The sequence below is a fragment of the Calypte anna genome, chromosome 24, assembly GCF_003957555.1.
Source record: "Calypte anna isolate BGI_N300 chromosome 24, bCalAnn1_v1.p, whole genome shotgun sequence".
Lineage (NCBI taxonomy): Eukaryota > Metazoa > Chordata > Aves > Apodiformes > Trochilidae > Calypte > Calypte anna.
Window position 1 is genome coordinate 4,754,981 of NC_044269.1, and position 15,174 is coordinate 4,770,154.

General features: G+C 59.0%; 1 protein-coding gene across 2 annotated transcripts; it reads right to left on the minus strand.

The window, feature by feature from the left end:
• ABCG4 (ATP binding cassette subfamily G member 4) lies at positions 1-12,665 on the minus strand. Of its 2 annotated transcripts, XM_030464900.1 has the most exons (15): positions 12,411-12,665; positions 10,596-10,833; positions 8,128-8,245; positions 7,898-8,030; positions 7,636-7,686; positions 6,902-7,047; positions 6,525-6,648; positions 6,168-6,282; positions 5,827-5,966; positions 5,444-5,542; positions 5,130-5,298; positions 4,496-4,596; positions 4,169-4,327; positions 3,908-4,026; positions 3,595-3,820 (listed from the first exon to the last, which is right to left on the minus strand). In XM_030464900.1, exons 2-15 carry the CDS (start codon positions 10,822-10,824, stop codon positions 3,595-3,597), a joined length of 1,929 nt encoding a protein of 642 aa, XP_030320760.1. In that variant the 5' UTR covers positions 10,825-10,833; positions 12,411-12,665. The 2 variants fall into 2 exon arrangements, with proteins under 2 accessions (XP_030320759.1, XP_030320760.1); XM_030464899.1 differs by lacking the exons at positions 10,596-10,833; positions 12,411-12,665 and adding an exon at positions 9,080-9,138 and having other exon boundaries at positions 1-3,820.
• Positions 12,666-15,174: the final 2,509 nt, after the last annotated feature.

The window sequence follows — 15,174 nt, forward strand, 5'->3', positions numbered from 1 at the left end:
GAGAATGAAACACTGTTTTATTGCCTGATTAGAGAGAGAAGTGAAACCCTGGGAGAAGCCTCATCCCCTCCCTGCACTCAGCCAACCTCCCCTCCAGCAAACCCTGGCACCAGCTGGGTCACAATGAATTCTGCTTTTCTTGTGCGTGTGACAAAGGTGGCCTGGACATGCATGGAGGTGAGAAGCCACGTCCCTGCTTCCCTGCCAGCATTCAGAGCACAGAGGGGGAGGCCTGTGGACTGAAAGAGCCAGGCTATGGGTCTGAAGCAGTTTTAGATGGCTAGAGGTCCCACCAGTGCTCCCAGTAAGCCGGAGCCACGGTGTGAACCACATCCTCATCCATTCAAAGTGCATTGCAAGGGAAGGCAGGGGGCAGGAGAGCAGAGGAGGTGTGGAGGAAGAAGCCTGCTCTCCTCCATCACACTCCTCCAGATTATCCAGACAAGTTTCCCTGTGGGGTTCCTGTAGCCAGAGGCACCCACAGCCCCACTGCCTTGCTCTGGTAAAGTGCATCCTCACTGCTGTGTGCCAGCCCAGCACGTGGGTGCTCACTACCCACTCACGAGACCCTACACCTGACAGTGTTATTGCCAAGGGGTCCTGCACAGACAGCCCTGGCTCACTCTGACACGCAGCATCTGAAGAGAGCTGCTGGGCTGGAGCAGCCAAGCTTTGCTCCACTAAAGACCCCATCCCTCTGTCGTGACAAGGCAGAGACAACCCCTCTCACCCAGTGCTGTGGGGCAGGGACACCTGGGCAGGAGAGGAGCAACAGACCCTGAGTGCTCAGCCCAGCCATGCCAGCCTCTGGGGCTCAATGCCAACGTGCTCAGTCCCATCACATTTCCCTGTGCCTTCCACCACCTCTGGGATTGTCCCCACTGAGAGGGGAGGGGCAATGGATGGCCTGGTTCTGGCACCTTGGATCAGTTCACTCCTTGGGCACTCCTCGGCCACCACAGAGGGTGCCTTAGCCTGGGGCAGGGTCTGCCAGACCCAAACCCTTTATGCCACCCCCTGCCATGGAGCAAAGCTGCACCACTGCCAACTCCTGGGGATCCATCCAGGGAAAACTCCCCAGCCCAGCAGTGCACACTCTGCCCTGGACAAGGCTGAAAGAGCCACAGCCCAGGAGCAAGACAGAAGAAGGGCATCAGTCCCAACAATGTGACAGTGAGACAGGGAAGGGTGACAGCTCCACTGCTCCCCTTGAAATCCATCCACCTTGTGACAGAGGAGACATGGGGACCATTCCCTCTCGACTGTGCTCTTCCTTGCAGCTGTGGTTGGCATCACCCTGCCCAGGAGACTGCAGCCCCTCAGGCTGGCATGGCTTCCAGAGCATGGCACAGGGCTGCCCAGGAAGGATGATCCAGAAGCAGAGGAGAATACTGTGAGGGAGAGCTGCAATCATACAAGAGTGCCTGTGGCAAACCCCAATGCTCAGCATGGAAAGGGAATCAGGGCTCATCCTGCTTCCAGCTGCTCTGCAGAAGAGCCCCATGTGCAACCACAGCACTGCTGGCCAGGCAGGGGAAAACCAGCCTTGCTGAGAGCCCTGCACCAGTCCTGTGCCACCACCAGCAGGCCAGCCAGACACTGCTCTGGGGAGCAGCCTCAACACAAGCCAGCACAAGCAAAGAACAGTCTCAAAAGATTTTGCTGAATTCTGGCATTTGCCCTCCAATCCCTGCTGCTCAGAGAGTGTCAGTAGCAGCATCTCTCAGACTGCACTTGAACCAGTGTCCAGCACACCAGGATGGGGCAGAGCTGCCCTCCCCATGTCCATGCTCACTAAACAAACAAACAAACAAACAAACCCCCATACAGTTTCTCCTGTGCATGGGTGACCAGTGCAGCCCAGCAACACCAGTGCCAGCCCTGTGCTATGGAGCTGAGCAGTGTGCTGTGTTCCCAGCACAGCAGGATGAGGCTCCAGCCTCAGCTCTGTTCATTTGGAGGGTCAGCAAAGTCCCCAAACGCCTTCACCCTGCAAGGGCTGTGGAGAAGTGGAGGAGTTCAGAGGAGCCACCAGGGACACCTTCCAACAGGGACCTTTTCCTGACACCAGTCACCAAGCACCAAGCCCTTCCCAGTGCAAACAAACACCAAACCACTCAGATCTCAGCTGCCCTCCAGTTCTGGCACTGCTGGGATCCCCTTCTGCACAGCATTACCCTGGGAAGGTTGCACAGTGAGGAGGATGAGGATGAGCATCCCTGGGGCTGGCATCTCCTTGCAGACCTGGTGCTCATCCTCCCTGTCCTGCTGAGACAACCACGGTTGTGCTGGGGAGGAGGAGTGAGACAGTGCAAGGGAAGGGCTCAGGGACAGCTCTTCTGCAGGAGAGGTTCCAGTGGTGGCATGGCTGAGCCCAGCCCTGCTTGGCAGACATCTGGCACTGGGAGGGCATAGGAACCTAAATCCTCCCCTCTCCACGCAGCACTTGAAGGGACCAGGCGCTTTTCTCCATGCTGGTTGATGTTATCTTCTTGGCTCAGACCAACAGGGACTGAGTATGAGACTCCCTAAGGTCCAAGAACACTGTCCCATTCCCACAAACCCTGCTGCACCCCCACGTCTAAAGATCCCATCTCTGAGGATGAGCAGAAGTGTGAGACAGAGCTCCAGGTCCTTCTCTGCCTGCTGGCTCCCTTCCCCTCCACACAGACTGGGAAGCAGTGGGGTTTATAAAAAAAATAAGGGAAAAAAGAGGGAGGATTCTGCAGAAAGAAAAAGGGGATGCAGCAATTTCTGTGGCTACAGCAACAGGAAACCCTAAAGCCTTGTGCAATTTGGCCTACTGCATCTTTGGGCTCTTCTTAGCACTGACACACGTGCTGCTGGCCAGGGCAAGCAATGGGGCAGTGCTCTGCACTACCACTCTCTGCTCTGCACTGCTCATCCCTGCTCTGCTCCACCCATCCCTGTTCCTCCCATCCCTGCTCTGCTGTTCCCATCACTGCTCCACGCATCTCTGCTCTTCCCATCCCTGCTCCACCCATCCCTGTTCCACCCATCCCTGCTCCATCCAGCCTTGCACTGCCCATCCTTGCTCTTCCCATCTCTGCTCCTCCTATCCCTGCTCTGCCCATCCCTGCTCTGCCCATCCCTGCACTGCCCATCCCTGCTCTTCCCATCCCTGTTCCTCCCATCCCTGCTCCACCCATCCCTGCTCCACCCATCCCTGCTCTGCCTCCTCCCAGTTCCAGCCCCAGGGCTCTGCTCTCCTTGCCCAGCACACAGCCACCTCCATGGGACTGTCCTGGGTGTCCCAACGTGTTTAGTAGGAGAAGGGCAGTGCCATGCAGAGGTGACAGGAGGTGACCCCCAAGCTCAGTGGGGTTTGGCAGTCCTCAAAGAGAGGGTGGCACACGGCAGGGCTGTACAAAACTCCCGCAATGACGAGTGTGTGGAAAGGTTAAAACAGTTCCGAGATGTCTCAAATCCCTTCTCGACTGAGCCAGGCCTGGCTGGCACCTCCCGACGCCTCCGATGTGGTCCATGACCTGCTGGGAGCACTGTGTCCAGCTGCAGGATGGTCTCTCACAGCAGGTCGGGCCCAGGAATGGCACCGGGGCCCCCTGGCACCTTTTATCTCTCTGATTTGACTTTGTACCTGAGGACCAGGTAAGCCAGGAGCCGCAGGATGACGAAGAAGATGCCCAGGATGAGGAAGTCCAGGTAGAGCTTGGCCTCCTCCACGTCCAGCTCCTGCAGAATCTTGATGGGTTTTTGGAAAGGGCAGAAGTCCTCCAGGCACTCCAGGTCCTCACGCTCCATGGCATAGATGGTGAGGATGACACCTTCAAAGCCATACCTGGGGCAGAGCACATCACAAGTCACTCTGTGCTCCTGGCAGCCCAGGGCAGGGAGCTTCTGGCCAGAGCAGGGGTTCCCTACAAACCTGACATAGGAGACGTAGGAGCTCCACTGCAGGTAGGTGGGGATGGTCTTGAAGCTGACAAAGAAGCCCGAGAAGAGCAGGACAGGGATGGCAGTGACTGGTCCCACAAAGGTGGCCACCTGGGGAGCATTGGCAGGGTGTCACATCCCTGTCCCAGGCACTCTCAGTGGGCAACACTGCCCTCCAGCCCCCCTTGCCATGCACCCCCTGACCCTTTCCTTCAGTCTCCACATGAGAGGTGAAGCTGGGGCCACATCTGACCTGCAGGGAAGTGGAAGCAGCTCCAATGAGAAGCCCAAGGGACTGGGCCACCAGGGCTGTGGCTGTGGCCAGAGCAGAGAAGAGGAGGAAGCGTGTGGCTTCGGGTGGCTGTCCTGTCATCCAGTACACGATGCTGCAGTATGCAATGGGGCAGATCACCTGCAGAGGGGTAAGCAAAGACACTGCTCTGCTGCAGCCCTGAGCATCCCCACCCCGCTGACCCTGCCTGGGGGATGGGGAGATGCAGGAAGCCCCCTCCAAAGCCAGAGCAGGGCACTGGCTGTGCCAAGGAAGGCATATCAGCAGTAGGACCAGCCAAAAGCTCACCTGGAAGGGCACATCTGCCATGGTTTTTGCCAGATAATAGGCTTTCAGGCTGTACCAGTAGTTCAAGTGTTCTCGTAGGAATACAGACATCTCCTGGGGGACTGTGTGGGAGGAAGGAATTAGCAGCCAGCAGTGCCCTGGCCTGAGCTGCTCCCACCTGCCCCTCCCAGCACGGACCACCAGGCAGCCTCCTGCCTGCCCCACAAGCTCAAATCTTCAGCAGGAAAAAAAAAGAGTTGGTGAAATTTCAGTAGAAACTTTCTGCATGGAAATGTCAGCTGGGCTGGGGCAAACTTTTTGAGGAAGTGAGAGGTGAAGCAGCTTCAGCTTTACAGAAATTTTCCTCACCAAAAAAAAAAAAATAAAAAAAATCCAGCATCCTGTTTTGAACCAGCAAGTACCTTATTAAATTAAATAAAAGCATTAACTAAAGGGCAAAACTGCAATATACCCAAACAGAAGTTTTCACACCATTTAATTTGATTTTTTCCCTCTCCTTGCTGATTTCCCCCCTCCCTTTTGTTGAATTCATCTGGCTCCACCACACACTGCCCTGAACACACACTCCCACCCAGCTGGAGCATCCCCAAGGGTTGGGAGCAGCGGATGGGATTTGGGGGCAGGAGCTCCTTACAGGTGAGGATGGTGGGCATCAGGGCAGCAAACATGAGGAAGAGCATGGAGAAGAAGAGAAAGCCAGTGTTGTTGAAGACTTTGCCTGCATCGTTGCCAATGTGGAGGTAGAGCAGCCCGATCAGCACCCCGATGCAGATGTGGGACATGAACCGCAGGTGGGTCAGCACCTGCAGGCAGAGAGGGTACAGGGGCTCAGAGAGACAGAGCTGCACCCCATGAGCACCCCGGGGAGCAGAGGACACTCTGCTTGCTCCTCAAGGGTGATTCTATCCCACTCTTGTCTCTGCCAGCCCCCAGGCCCCATCCCCTCACCGTGTCCCTGAGGATGCAGATGAAGGTTCTCTTGAAGAGGATGCAGAACTGAGTTGAAGTGCTGGTGGCAAACGTGTGGCTCTCGATGTGGTCCACATCCTGTAAGGCCACAGGGCAAGTCAGGGACATGGGGTCATGCTCACAACATGGGCTCCCTACTAGGATGGCACCCAAATGCTCCCAGGGTGCCCTTTGTGAGCATCCTGGTGAGAACAGGCACTGCCAGCCACACGCACATGTTTGTCACAAGCACTCCCTGTGTCCAAGGGGTTCTTGGGCATCATAGGACATCTGTGCACTGTGGGGCAGGGGTGTACCTGGGTGGGCACCCTGTCACCCTGCTACTCCCTGTCACCAGAGGAGGCCTCTCCCACCCCACTCACCGTCACGCAGTGTGCTGGGCAGGATGGATCTGCCTTGTCAGGGCTGCTCTTCTTCTCAGCCATGGTGCACATCCCATTCTGGACAGCACGGAACAGGACAGGGTTGAGGTCCCCGTACTCTCCTGAGGCCACCTCGATAACTGTGGAGAGAAACAGGACCCTTGAGAGGTGCTGAGCAAGCCCTGGGCATCACTTCACTCTGCCTGTCCATACCATGACCCCGTGGAGCAGGGGAGCCTAACAAAACCCCCACCCTGTGATGTTGCACCTCACAGCTCCAAACCAGCTCCAAGCCACCCTCTGCTTGCACCCACAGGTCCAGCTGGGGCAGGGACACTCACTGAAGTCAGCAGGGTTGTGGTATGTGGGGCAGTAGAGTCCAAGACCCTTCAGATAGGGGATGAGGTTGGTTACGATGCCTTTGAAGATGCACTGGCCCTGGCTGAGGATGTAGAGCTGCAAGAAAAAGCCAAGATATGCAGGTGCAGAGCAACCAGGGGCACCCTCCCCTGCCCCTACCCACCTCCCTGCCCTTAGGGTGGCACCGAGCACCCTCACAGACCTCAGCTGTCAGGGCTGTGTTCCACACAAGCCTCAGGTCAAACAACTGCAGCCCATCCCTCCCATGACCTCTCTTCTGGCTCTTGGGGCCAGGAGGACCCTGCAAGCCCTGAAGAATCCTCTGTCCCAGCCCAAACCTTGTCGAACATCTCGAAGAGCTTGGCACTGGGCTGGTGGATGGTGCAGATGATGGTGCGCCCACCCTGAGCCAGGGACCTCATCAGGGAAACCACCTGGAAGCAGGAAGCACTGTCCAGACCACTGTGGCCACGCAGGATGGGGTGGAGGAGAAAAGAGACAGCAGAGAGAGAAGGGGAGAGCTGAGAATGAGAAGATCAATGAAGGAGAGCATCCCCACACAGCCCCAGCCCTCCTGGGGACCCGGTGAGCAGAGTCACATCCCACCCTCAGCTTTCACAGCCCTCCAGATGCTGCTGGCTACACCTCAGTGTCCCCCAGCAAGGAAAGGGCAGGCAGTGCTGGAGGGGAAGTCCTGGCCCCCCTGTGGGCTCACCTGGTGGGCTCATCAAAGAACATGACCGGAGGGTTGTTGACCAGCTCCAGGGCGATGGCCAAGCGCTTGCGTTGGCCCCCGGACAGGGAGATGGTGCGGGTGTAGGAGCACTCCAGCAGCCCCAGGGCTGTCAGGATCTCGTTCACCTGTGAGACAACATCATTCACCACGGGCTCCCACAGACCTCCAACCCCATCCCTTCAGATCCCTCCATCGCCAGGAGCCCTTCAGCATCCCCTGGTCCCACCCGGGTTCTCCCTTCCCTACTGTCGCAGAATCACACAGAATCCCAGAACCATCTGGGTTGGAAAGGACCTCTGGGAGCATCAAATCCAACCCTTGATCTACTCCCCCCATGGTTCCCAGCCCATGGCACTCAGTGCCACATTCAGTCTCTCCTTAAAAACCTCCAGAGATGGAGAATCCACCCCCTCCCTGGGCAGCCCATTCCAATGCCTCAGCACCCTCTCTGGAAAGGATTTCTTCCTAATCTCCAACCTAACCCTTCCAGGGCAGAGCTGAAGCCCATGGCCTCTTGTCTGACTGACAGAGCCCAACCCCCCCCAGCTCCAACCTCCTTTCAGGGAGTTGTAGAGAGTGATGAGGTCTCCCCTGAGCCTCCTCTTCTCCAGCCTCAACACCCCCAGCTCCCTCAGCCCTTCCTCACAGGACTTGTGCTGTCCCTCTCTTGTGAACAGATGAGGGGGCCTGGGACCACCTTCCTCTGCACTTACCAGCTCCTTCTTCACCTCCTGCTTCTCACTCAGCTTCAGGTTAGCAGAGACCTGCAGGGAGAGGACAGGCAGGGAGACACAACTATCAGATGCAGGGAACAGAATCAGCTCCACCCCATCCCTGTCTGGCAGAGGACTGGGATCCATGGCTTAGGATGAAGGGAGCAGAACCAACAGGCTCAGAACCCTTGGAAATGGCTGATGGCTCAGTGTACAAGGACACAGGGTGCCCTGCAGGCTTCCTGGCTCCCAGCTCACTCACCATCATAGCCTCCAGCACGGTGAGGTGTGGCAGGAGCATGTCATCCTGCATGATGTAACAGGACATCTTACGGAAGGTGCGGAGGTCCCGGGGGCGGCCGTTCACCAGGATCTGTCCCTTCATGCCAGTCTCCCTGCAGGGGAGAGGTGTGGAGGGAGGGTTGTAGCACAGGACCCCCAGTCCTCCCCCCCTGCCCCCCCCCAGACCTGCTGGTGTCCCCCCAGCCTCACCTGTAGCCAGCCAGGATGTTCATGAGGGTGGATTTCCCAGCACCTGAGGGCCCCATGATCCCAATGAGCTCCCTCTGGCAGAACTTCCCTGAGAGGCATTTGAGGAGAGTCTTGTAGCCTGGAGGGACAGAGCATCACGGGTTCAGATTTCCAGACCAGCAGCACTCCAGGGACTGAGATGCTCTCCCAGCCCCTGGGGGACCTCAGGACCTTCGTGCATCATGCTGATCTAGGTCTGCATATGCCTGAAGGCTGTGTCTGTCAGCACCCCCAGGTCTGTAGCCACAGCAGATGTCATTTCCAGCATGATCCCTGACCCTGCTCCTAGGATGACTTGGATGCACCAAAGAGGCACATGCTCTGGATCATGGATAAGACCAGGATCATCTGCTGAGGAAGATTACCAGGCTATGACACAGGTCCTGGCCACGTTGTCAGATCCCAATCCCTAGGGCCAGCAGGGAAGGGCAGGCAGAGTCCCCAAGCCCACTGACTGCCTGGCTGTTGCCATCTTTGGCATTCATGCTGTGACACTTGGCAACAAGCAGCGCTAATCAGACCAGGAATTATCTCTGCTTTAAACGGAGCTGATTAGCATTTTCCCAAAGAAGAAACATGATGTGTTCAGGACAGGGAACAGGCACAGCCTCAGGCTCTCAGGAGTCGCTCCCAAAACACATCCCTGGCAGGCGAGCAGCGGTATGCAGGGTGCTAGGACAACGCTGATCCACGGACCAAACCTCAGCATCTTCCTGCTGGAAACACGCCCTCCCTGCACTCCACCGTGGCACTCTGTGTTGGGCGAGGGGAACACATCCTTCCCCTGTCACAGGCTGGGGCAAACCTCAGGACCAGCCCAGTTTATGGTGCAGCCCCTCCAGTTTGTCCCGGGACAGCGGCTCCAGCACCGCAACCCCCCGGTCCCTCCTCTGCACCCCTCCGAGTCAGGCACCCCGCATCCAGGAGAGCTTCTCCTCGGCACAGGGGCAGTGAGGACCAGGAGGGTCGGGCAGGGGGCTGTGCATGGTGACAGCAGAGCAGAGATGCCTGGCAGCCCCCCCGGCACCGCACACCCCGCTCCAGCACCGCGCATGCTGCTCACGTCGGCGCCACTGCAGCTTGCGCAGCGGTTACTCGCGTTCATTGACTGCCAGTAACCTCCCGAGTTATTTATTTAATTTTTTTTTTTTAAAGCAGCCTGCCAGCTCCTCTGCCTGGCCAGGGGGTGAGGAGCCTCTCCCTCTGTCACCCCAGCATCCTGGCACCCCTGGGGACGTGGCTCTCTGACCCTTTTCCCCTCCCTCCCTCCCTGCAGAGCACTGTCATGTAGCCCATCCCCAGGATTCCTGGGTGCTACAGCAAACTCTGCCCTGGGGAACCCGTGGTTCCTCCTGGGGTGCTTCCTCAGCAGCCCAAACTAACCAGCACACCTCAAACTGGGGGATGTCAGGGCTGCTCCCACTGTCTGTCAGTGCCTCAGTTTCCCCAGCTGCAGAGCATGGCTGGGGACAGAGTCAGAGGCCTCATCCAGCACTGCTGGCTGGCAGGGCACCCCACTGAGCAGCCCTGCACCCTCCGACTGCTCACCCCAGGTTCCTGCTCATCCCTGCCTGCCTCCAGCTTCTACAGATCAGCTTCCCTTCCATCTCATAGGGATGCCTGATTGGCATCCCATTAACTGAGAGAGCTAATTAAAAGAGACTACCACCCACCAGCTGCCATCTGCATCCCCTCTCCACTCCCTAAGCTCTCGGCCAGAGTCCCACACAGCAAAGGGGCCGTGGCCTCAGCTGCACAGGGAGTCACTGGAGAGGAAATCCCCTGCAAACCACACATACTCCTCTTGCCAGGCTCTGAGCTGAGGCCCCACTTGGGGTCTCCTGCAGCCAACATGCCCCACACAACCTTCATACCCCAAACAAGAGCACCGAGGAAATCCATCCATCCTGGTTGCTCCTGAGCCAGGAAATCTGCCTGACTTCCCTCATGCAGCCCTGGCCAGAGACCTTCCCGGGACACCCTCTGCTTTCCTCCAGTGTTGCATAGCAGCAACTGCTGCAGGACATGAGCTTGCCCTCCAACCACGGTTACCCAGCAAGGACAGAGAGCCAGAGCACGGCTGCAAACTGCACCCGGAGCTCCAGCAGACCCCGGGGCTGGACAGATGGATCACCCAGCCAGCCCCCACTGCTGCAGGGGACAGCAGGGCAAGTGCAGAGGGAGCAGCTCCAGCATCTCCTGCTGTGGCTCCCTGCTGCCATGCAGCAAGGCAAGCTCCCACCAGCAAGGCAGAGAGCTGAGGCTGCAGAAGTTGGGACTGCCTGGGAGAGGAATCTGCAGAAAAACAATGAATCCCAGCACAGAGGAAGATGCTGGGGACCTGGGTGGGATCATGGCATGCAGAAAGGGTAAGGACTGAGCTATCCCTCGAGGTCCCCTCCAGCCTTTCCCCAGCTGGCAGCTCCTACCTCTCTTCCTCCACCAGGAGCCTTCCCGCACAGAGTAGGAGAGGTCAATGAACTCAATGTTGACTGCCGAGCGCTTCGGGAGGTGGGAAAACCTCTGAGCCTCTGTGATGTGGTTCTCCACCTTCTTCAAATGGGTGGTGAGAAGAGGGGCATCCGGGGGGCTGGCGTGGCACACCGTGTCCTCCAGGGCAATGGAGACACAGGCAGGATCCATGCCCTTCTCCGCCATCCTGCTGCTCTGTAGGAAAGGCAGAGGGATTGACTCAGGACTCAGGCCACTCTCTCAGGAGCAGGGACTGCAGAGGCCAGGGACCAGAACACAGCAAGGCTGTCATTTCAGACCTTTCCTGCTGGCTTCAGGTCTCACTGCCCCTCTCTGCCCTGTGACATTGCCCAACTGCAGTCTAACACCCACAGCTGGAGGGAAGGATGGACCTGGATGTGACAGCTGAGCCTGCACCAAGGGGCTCACAGCAAGGAGCAGCTGATCAGCTCCACAGTCAATAATTCATGCACCTCCAGCAGCTGGGTCCAGCTCTGGCAGCAAAGCTGGCAGGATGCTCACCTCCCCAGACCCTGCTGCTGCTGGGGTCCCTGTTCACCATGGTGGGTGCAGGATGGGAGGTGGAAGAGCCAATTTTTTGCCCTCAGTGGGGGACACCCAGCTGTGCCTTGATGTCCCCAAGGGCTCACCAGGAATTATCCCTGCCTGATCAGGCTGGAGCATGGGGGACACATGTTTGGGGTGCAAAGCAAACACCATTCCAGTTTCTTGGGTGAAGCATGTTGGGCCTCACCACAGCTCCTGGGGCAGAACACTTCTGGCTGGATGAGACCCTCAGATTTAATAGAACTGGGAAGTGGTCCTGCTAATGCCACTCCTTCTCTGCCTCCCTTGGCTCATTTCACCCTCCTGCTCTTACCTGCACAGCCTGAGAAACCAGGCCAATACTTAACTGGGGCCATTGCATGATGCTAATACACACATCTTCCCAAATGCTCTCTTTCTGGGCAGTGCCTTCTGCCTGCAGCCCTCCCCACAGCTGCCTGCAGCACAGCCAAGCTCCTGGCGTCTCTGCTTGGCTTGAGGACTCTCTGCAGTTCTGGGGGTGATGTTAAAGCCAAGCAGGGTGGGGAGCATGCTAACCCCGGGTCCCACTCTAGCACCAAAGACTGGAAGGGGGGTAGGGGATCCCCTAAGCACGGTCAAAAGGAGCCTGAGCTGTGCCGGAGCAGGCAGGGCAGGGCCCATCACCCCTGGGGGGCTGGGCTCCAAACGTTTTGCTCATCCCCATCTTGCCGAGGCGCAGGATGCAGGCAGCTCCTTGCCACAGCTGCAATGCATACACACACACACACACACACACACATAAATTTCCCTGCAAGGGGAGCTCGGCCTCGCCAAGAGCTGCGCCGAGATCTTCCCAACCCTCACCCCGTTGCGGAGAGATCCTTTACAGGGCTGGCAGAAAGCCAGCCCCAAACCCTGGGGAAGGAGAGGTGGAAAGAAGGGCTGCGGGACCCCAGCTCTCACATCCCCCTCCCAGCATCAGCGAGGGCTGGGACACGCTGGGCACAGCGGCTCCGCCGTGAGACCTATCCCCACGGGGAGGTTCGGGGGGCTCCAGGCAGCGAAGCGTCCTCGGGCTCACCTTGACCCCCCGGGCTGGGCGGTACAGGGAGCGCTGCATCCCGCGGCTGAGCCCGTCCCCGAGAAGAGGGCTGGGGAAGGCAGCCTCGCCGGGGATGTTCTTCCATCACCCCATCTCCCCGCCGGACCCCTCCACCACCCCCCTTCAGCCTCTCCGGGCTCACCTGGAAAGCTGCGGGAGCGGCGGTTCCTCTCCTCCTCCTCCTCTTCCTCCTCCTCTTCTTCCTCCGCAGACAAAAGGGCGATGCCCGCAGCGGGGGCTGCGGGACGGCGCCGGGCAGGGAGCGGCTCGGAAAGACCCGTCCGGTGCTCAGAGCCCGGAACCGGGCCGGGTGCTGCCCCCGCGGGTCCCCAGCCGGGGTCTCCTCCCCATCCCTCGGCTGGGCTGGGCTGGGCGGTGGGCGGGCAGGGCAGGGCCAGGCGGGAGCTGTCCGGAGGGAGAGGGCGGGGGGCTCTGCCACCCCAGCAGTGGCTATCAGCCCCCCGGGCCCGGCTGCCCGGCGCTGCCCTTCTCCGCCAGCTTTGTCCCCGCTGCTGCTGCCTCCTCCCGGGGTGGCAGGATGGGCAGCCCAGGCAGGCAGCGCTGCCAAGCAGAGGAAAAAAAAAAATCCTCTTAAAGGGACCGGCCCTTATTTCCCTCTCCCCGCAAACCAGGAGGCCTTGAGCATCCCCAGCGCAGAAGCCCGGGGAGTGCCAACCCTGCTTCCGCAGCACCCTCCCCCTGCCTGCTCACCCAGAGGATCTTGCAGGCAGGAACAGAGCTGTAAGGTGACCCAGCTCAATCTGTGAACCACAGGGCAGAGCCCAACGCGGCTCCCTCTGCTGCCACCCCAGCCCAAAGACCCCTGAGCCCGATGCCCCCTAAGTCGGCTCCTACTGAGCCCTGTCCCAACCTGGGACAACCTTGTGTGGGCACAAGCTGGGTTAAACCAGGGCTGCACCACTGAGCACTGCCTGGGGAGCCCATATTAACCTTCCAGAGCCAGGGCTGGGGGGGTCAGAGCTGACCACAAAGGGCCCTGATAGGAGGGTGCCCTCCTGGAGCTTTGTCCCCAGCACCCACTCCTCACACACCCAGCTCCCCGTGGGGGATCTGCCATCCTCCTGCAGCACCGTGCCTGGCTCCATCCTCCCTGTTACTCACACCTCTCACCCACCACTGCACTTAAACATGAAAGCCATATGGAAATGAGTGGCACCGACAAAAGTATTAATTAAAAAACCATCTGCTGAGCTAAGGAGAGCTTTCTCCTCCCACAGCCAGCGTTGGACTGGGACGGATCTCAGGGATTTGCTCCTTGGAAGAGGAGGATCCAGCCAGAGGAGAGGCTGTGGGGCAGGGAGAGGAGGCAATCATGGAGCCAAGTTCCACATGGAGGCTTTAAGTCATCTCCTCCCAGATCACAAGGCATGCTGGACACAGCCAGCTTGCTCTGCATCATTCAGCATGTTGACTCCCATCCCCAGGGGGTTCAGCCCAGGCCCACTCTGCACAGCACAAAGCAGCCCTGGTGCTGGGACTGAACCCCCTGGATGCTCAAAGCTTTCTTAACAGCTTGGGGCTGGATTGGGAGCTCCTGAGAGCAAACTGCAGGAAACACATGCAGCTCCCTGGTGCCTGCTGCTGCTCACCAGGGAAAGCACAGTGAGCTCACCAGGGAGAGCAGAGCCTTCCCTGCCACTGGAGAATCACAAGATGGGGCCAGGCAGGAAGGCAGCCTCGAGACAGAGTCCAGAACATCTCTCAGTTGACAGCCTTGGGAGTGACAGAGCTTCTGGAAGGAGCACAGGGATGCAGACAGATGGCAAAGGGAAGCAGACAGCCAGGGTGGAAGCCTCCTTTGGCCACAGCCCTGGGCAGCCTAGCTCTACCCAGAGGAAGCTGTAAGGAGAGCAAGAAGAGCAGATTTTGAGTCCTTTGGCTGCCCCCAGCTCTCCATGTCAACCCTTCCCATGAAACAGGCCCTTCCCAAAGGTGGGTACCCACCCCCAGGACTCACCACAAGGGACGTGGCAGTCACACTCACAGATGTCACAGCGCAGGAACCAGCGGGCCCAGCCTGAGCTCTTGGGGACACAGTCTGAGATCTTGATGCAGCCGTGGCTGAAGGTGGCTCCCAGGTGAGTCTGGGTGCTGCAGGAGGAGGAGCACTTCCCACTGATATCCTGCTCCCTGATCTCAATCCGACCTCGCAGGCAAATCCCTGGAAAAGCAGGACCAGAGCGTGTGCCCAGCAGCCCCGGAGCCCTCCTGGGAAAACAGGGATGGGAGAGAGGGCTGCCCAGGAGTACTCACGGAGGCAGGTGGGCTTGGGGGTCCAGTGACCATTGGACTGGCAGGCACTGGCTGGGTCTCCCAGCAGCAGGAATCCGGGCTGGCAGCTGTACCGAACCACTGACCCGACCCAAAAGTCATTGCCATGCACCACGGAGCTCAGCTCTGCTTCGGGTCGCCCGCAGTTCACTGGGGACAGAGAGGGTCCAGGGGGCAAGGTGGGGGCAGCACCCCTGCACAGGGTGCACAGCAGCCCAGGGGATGCACCCAGGGAAGCTCTGGGTCCTGGGCAAGCTCTGTGGGTGACCCAGGCTGTGTCCTGGTCTGGCCCAAGGCCCAGGCTGCTGGGGGGACCCTGCCTTCCCCAGGCTTGGCTACTCTGCAACCACCACCCCCCAAGGGACCCCCCTCAGCCTCTCCTCCCCTGGCTGTACCTCTGCAGAAGGATTTGTAGCCCAGCCAGCAGCAGCTGCCATCCCCACACCGGCTCCTCTTCAGTTCCTTGTGCTTCCCCTTGCAGCCCCCCAGGCAGATGGGGGCTGTGCCAGACCAGTAACTGTCCATGGCTGCTGGGACCACAGAGAGCAAGGCAGAGCAGGGCTGGGGGCTGAAGACCACCTTTCCCACCAGCATCCCAGCCTTCAGAGCCCCAC

Coding starts and splice junctions, on each gene's coding strand:
- ABCG4 (XM_030464900.1), bottom strand. CDS start 10,824: ATGGCGGAGAAGGGCATGGATCCTGCCTGTGTCTCCATTGCCCTGGAG. Junction 8,246..10,595: donor CTCCTGGTGGAGGAAGAGAG/GTAGGAGCTGCC, acceptor CTGTCCCTCCAG/GCTACAAGACTCTCCTCAAA. Junction 6,649..6,901: donor TTCTTTGATGAGCCCACCAG/GTGAGCCCACAG, acceptor GCGTGGCCACAG/TGGTCTGGACAGTGCTTCCT.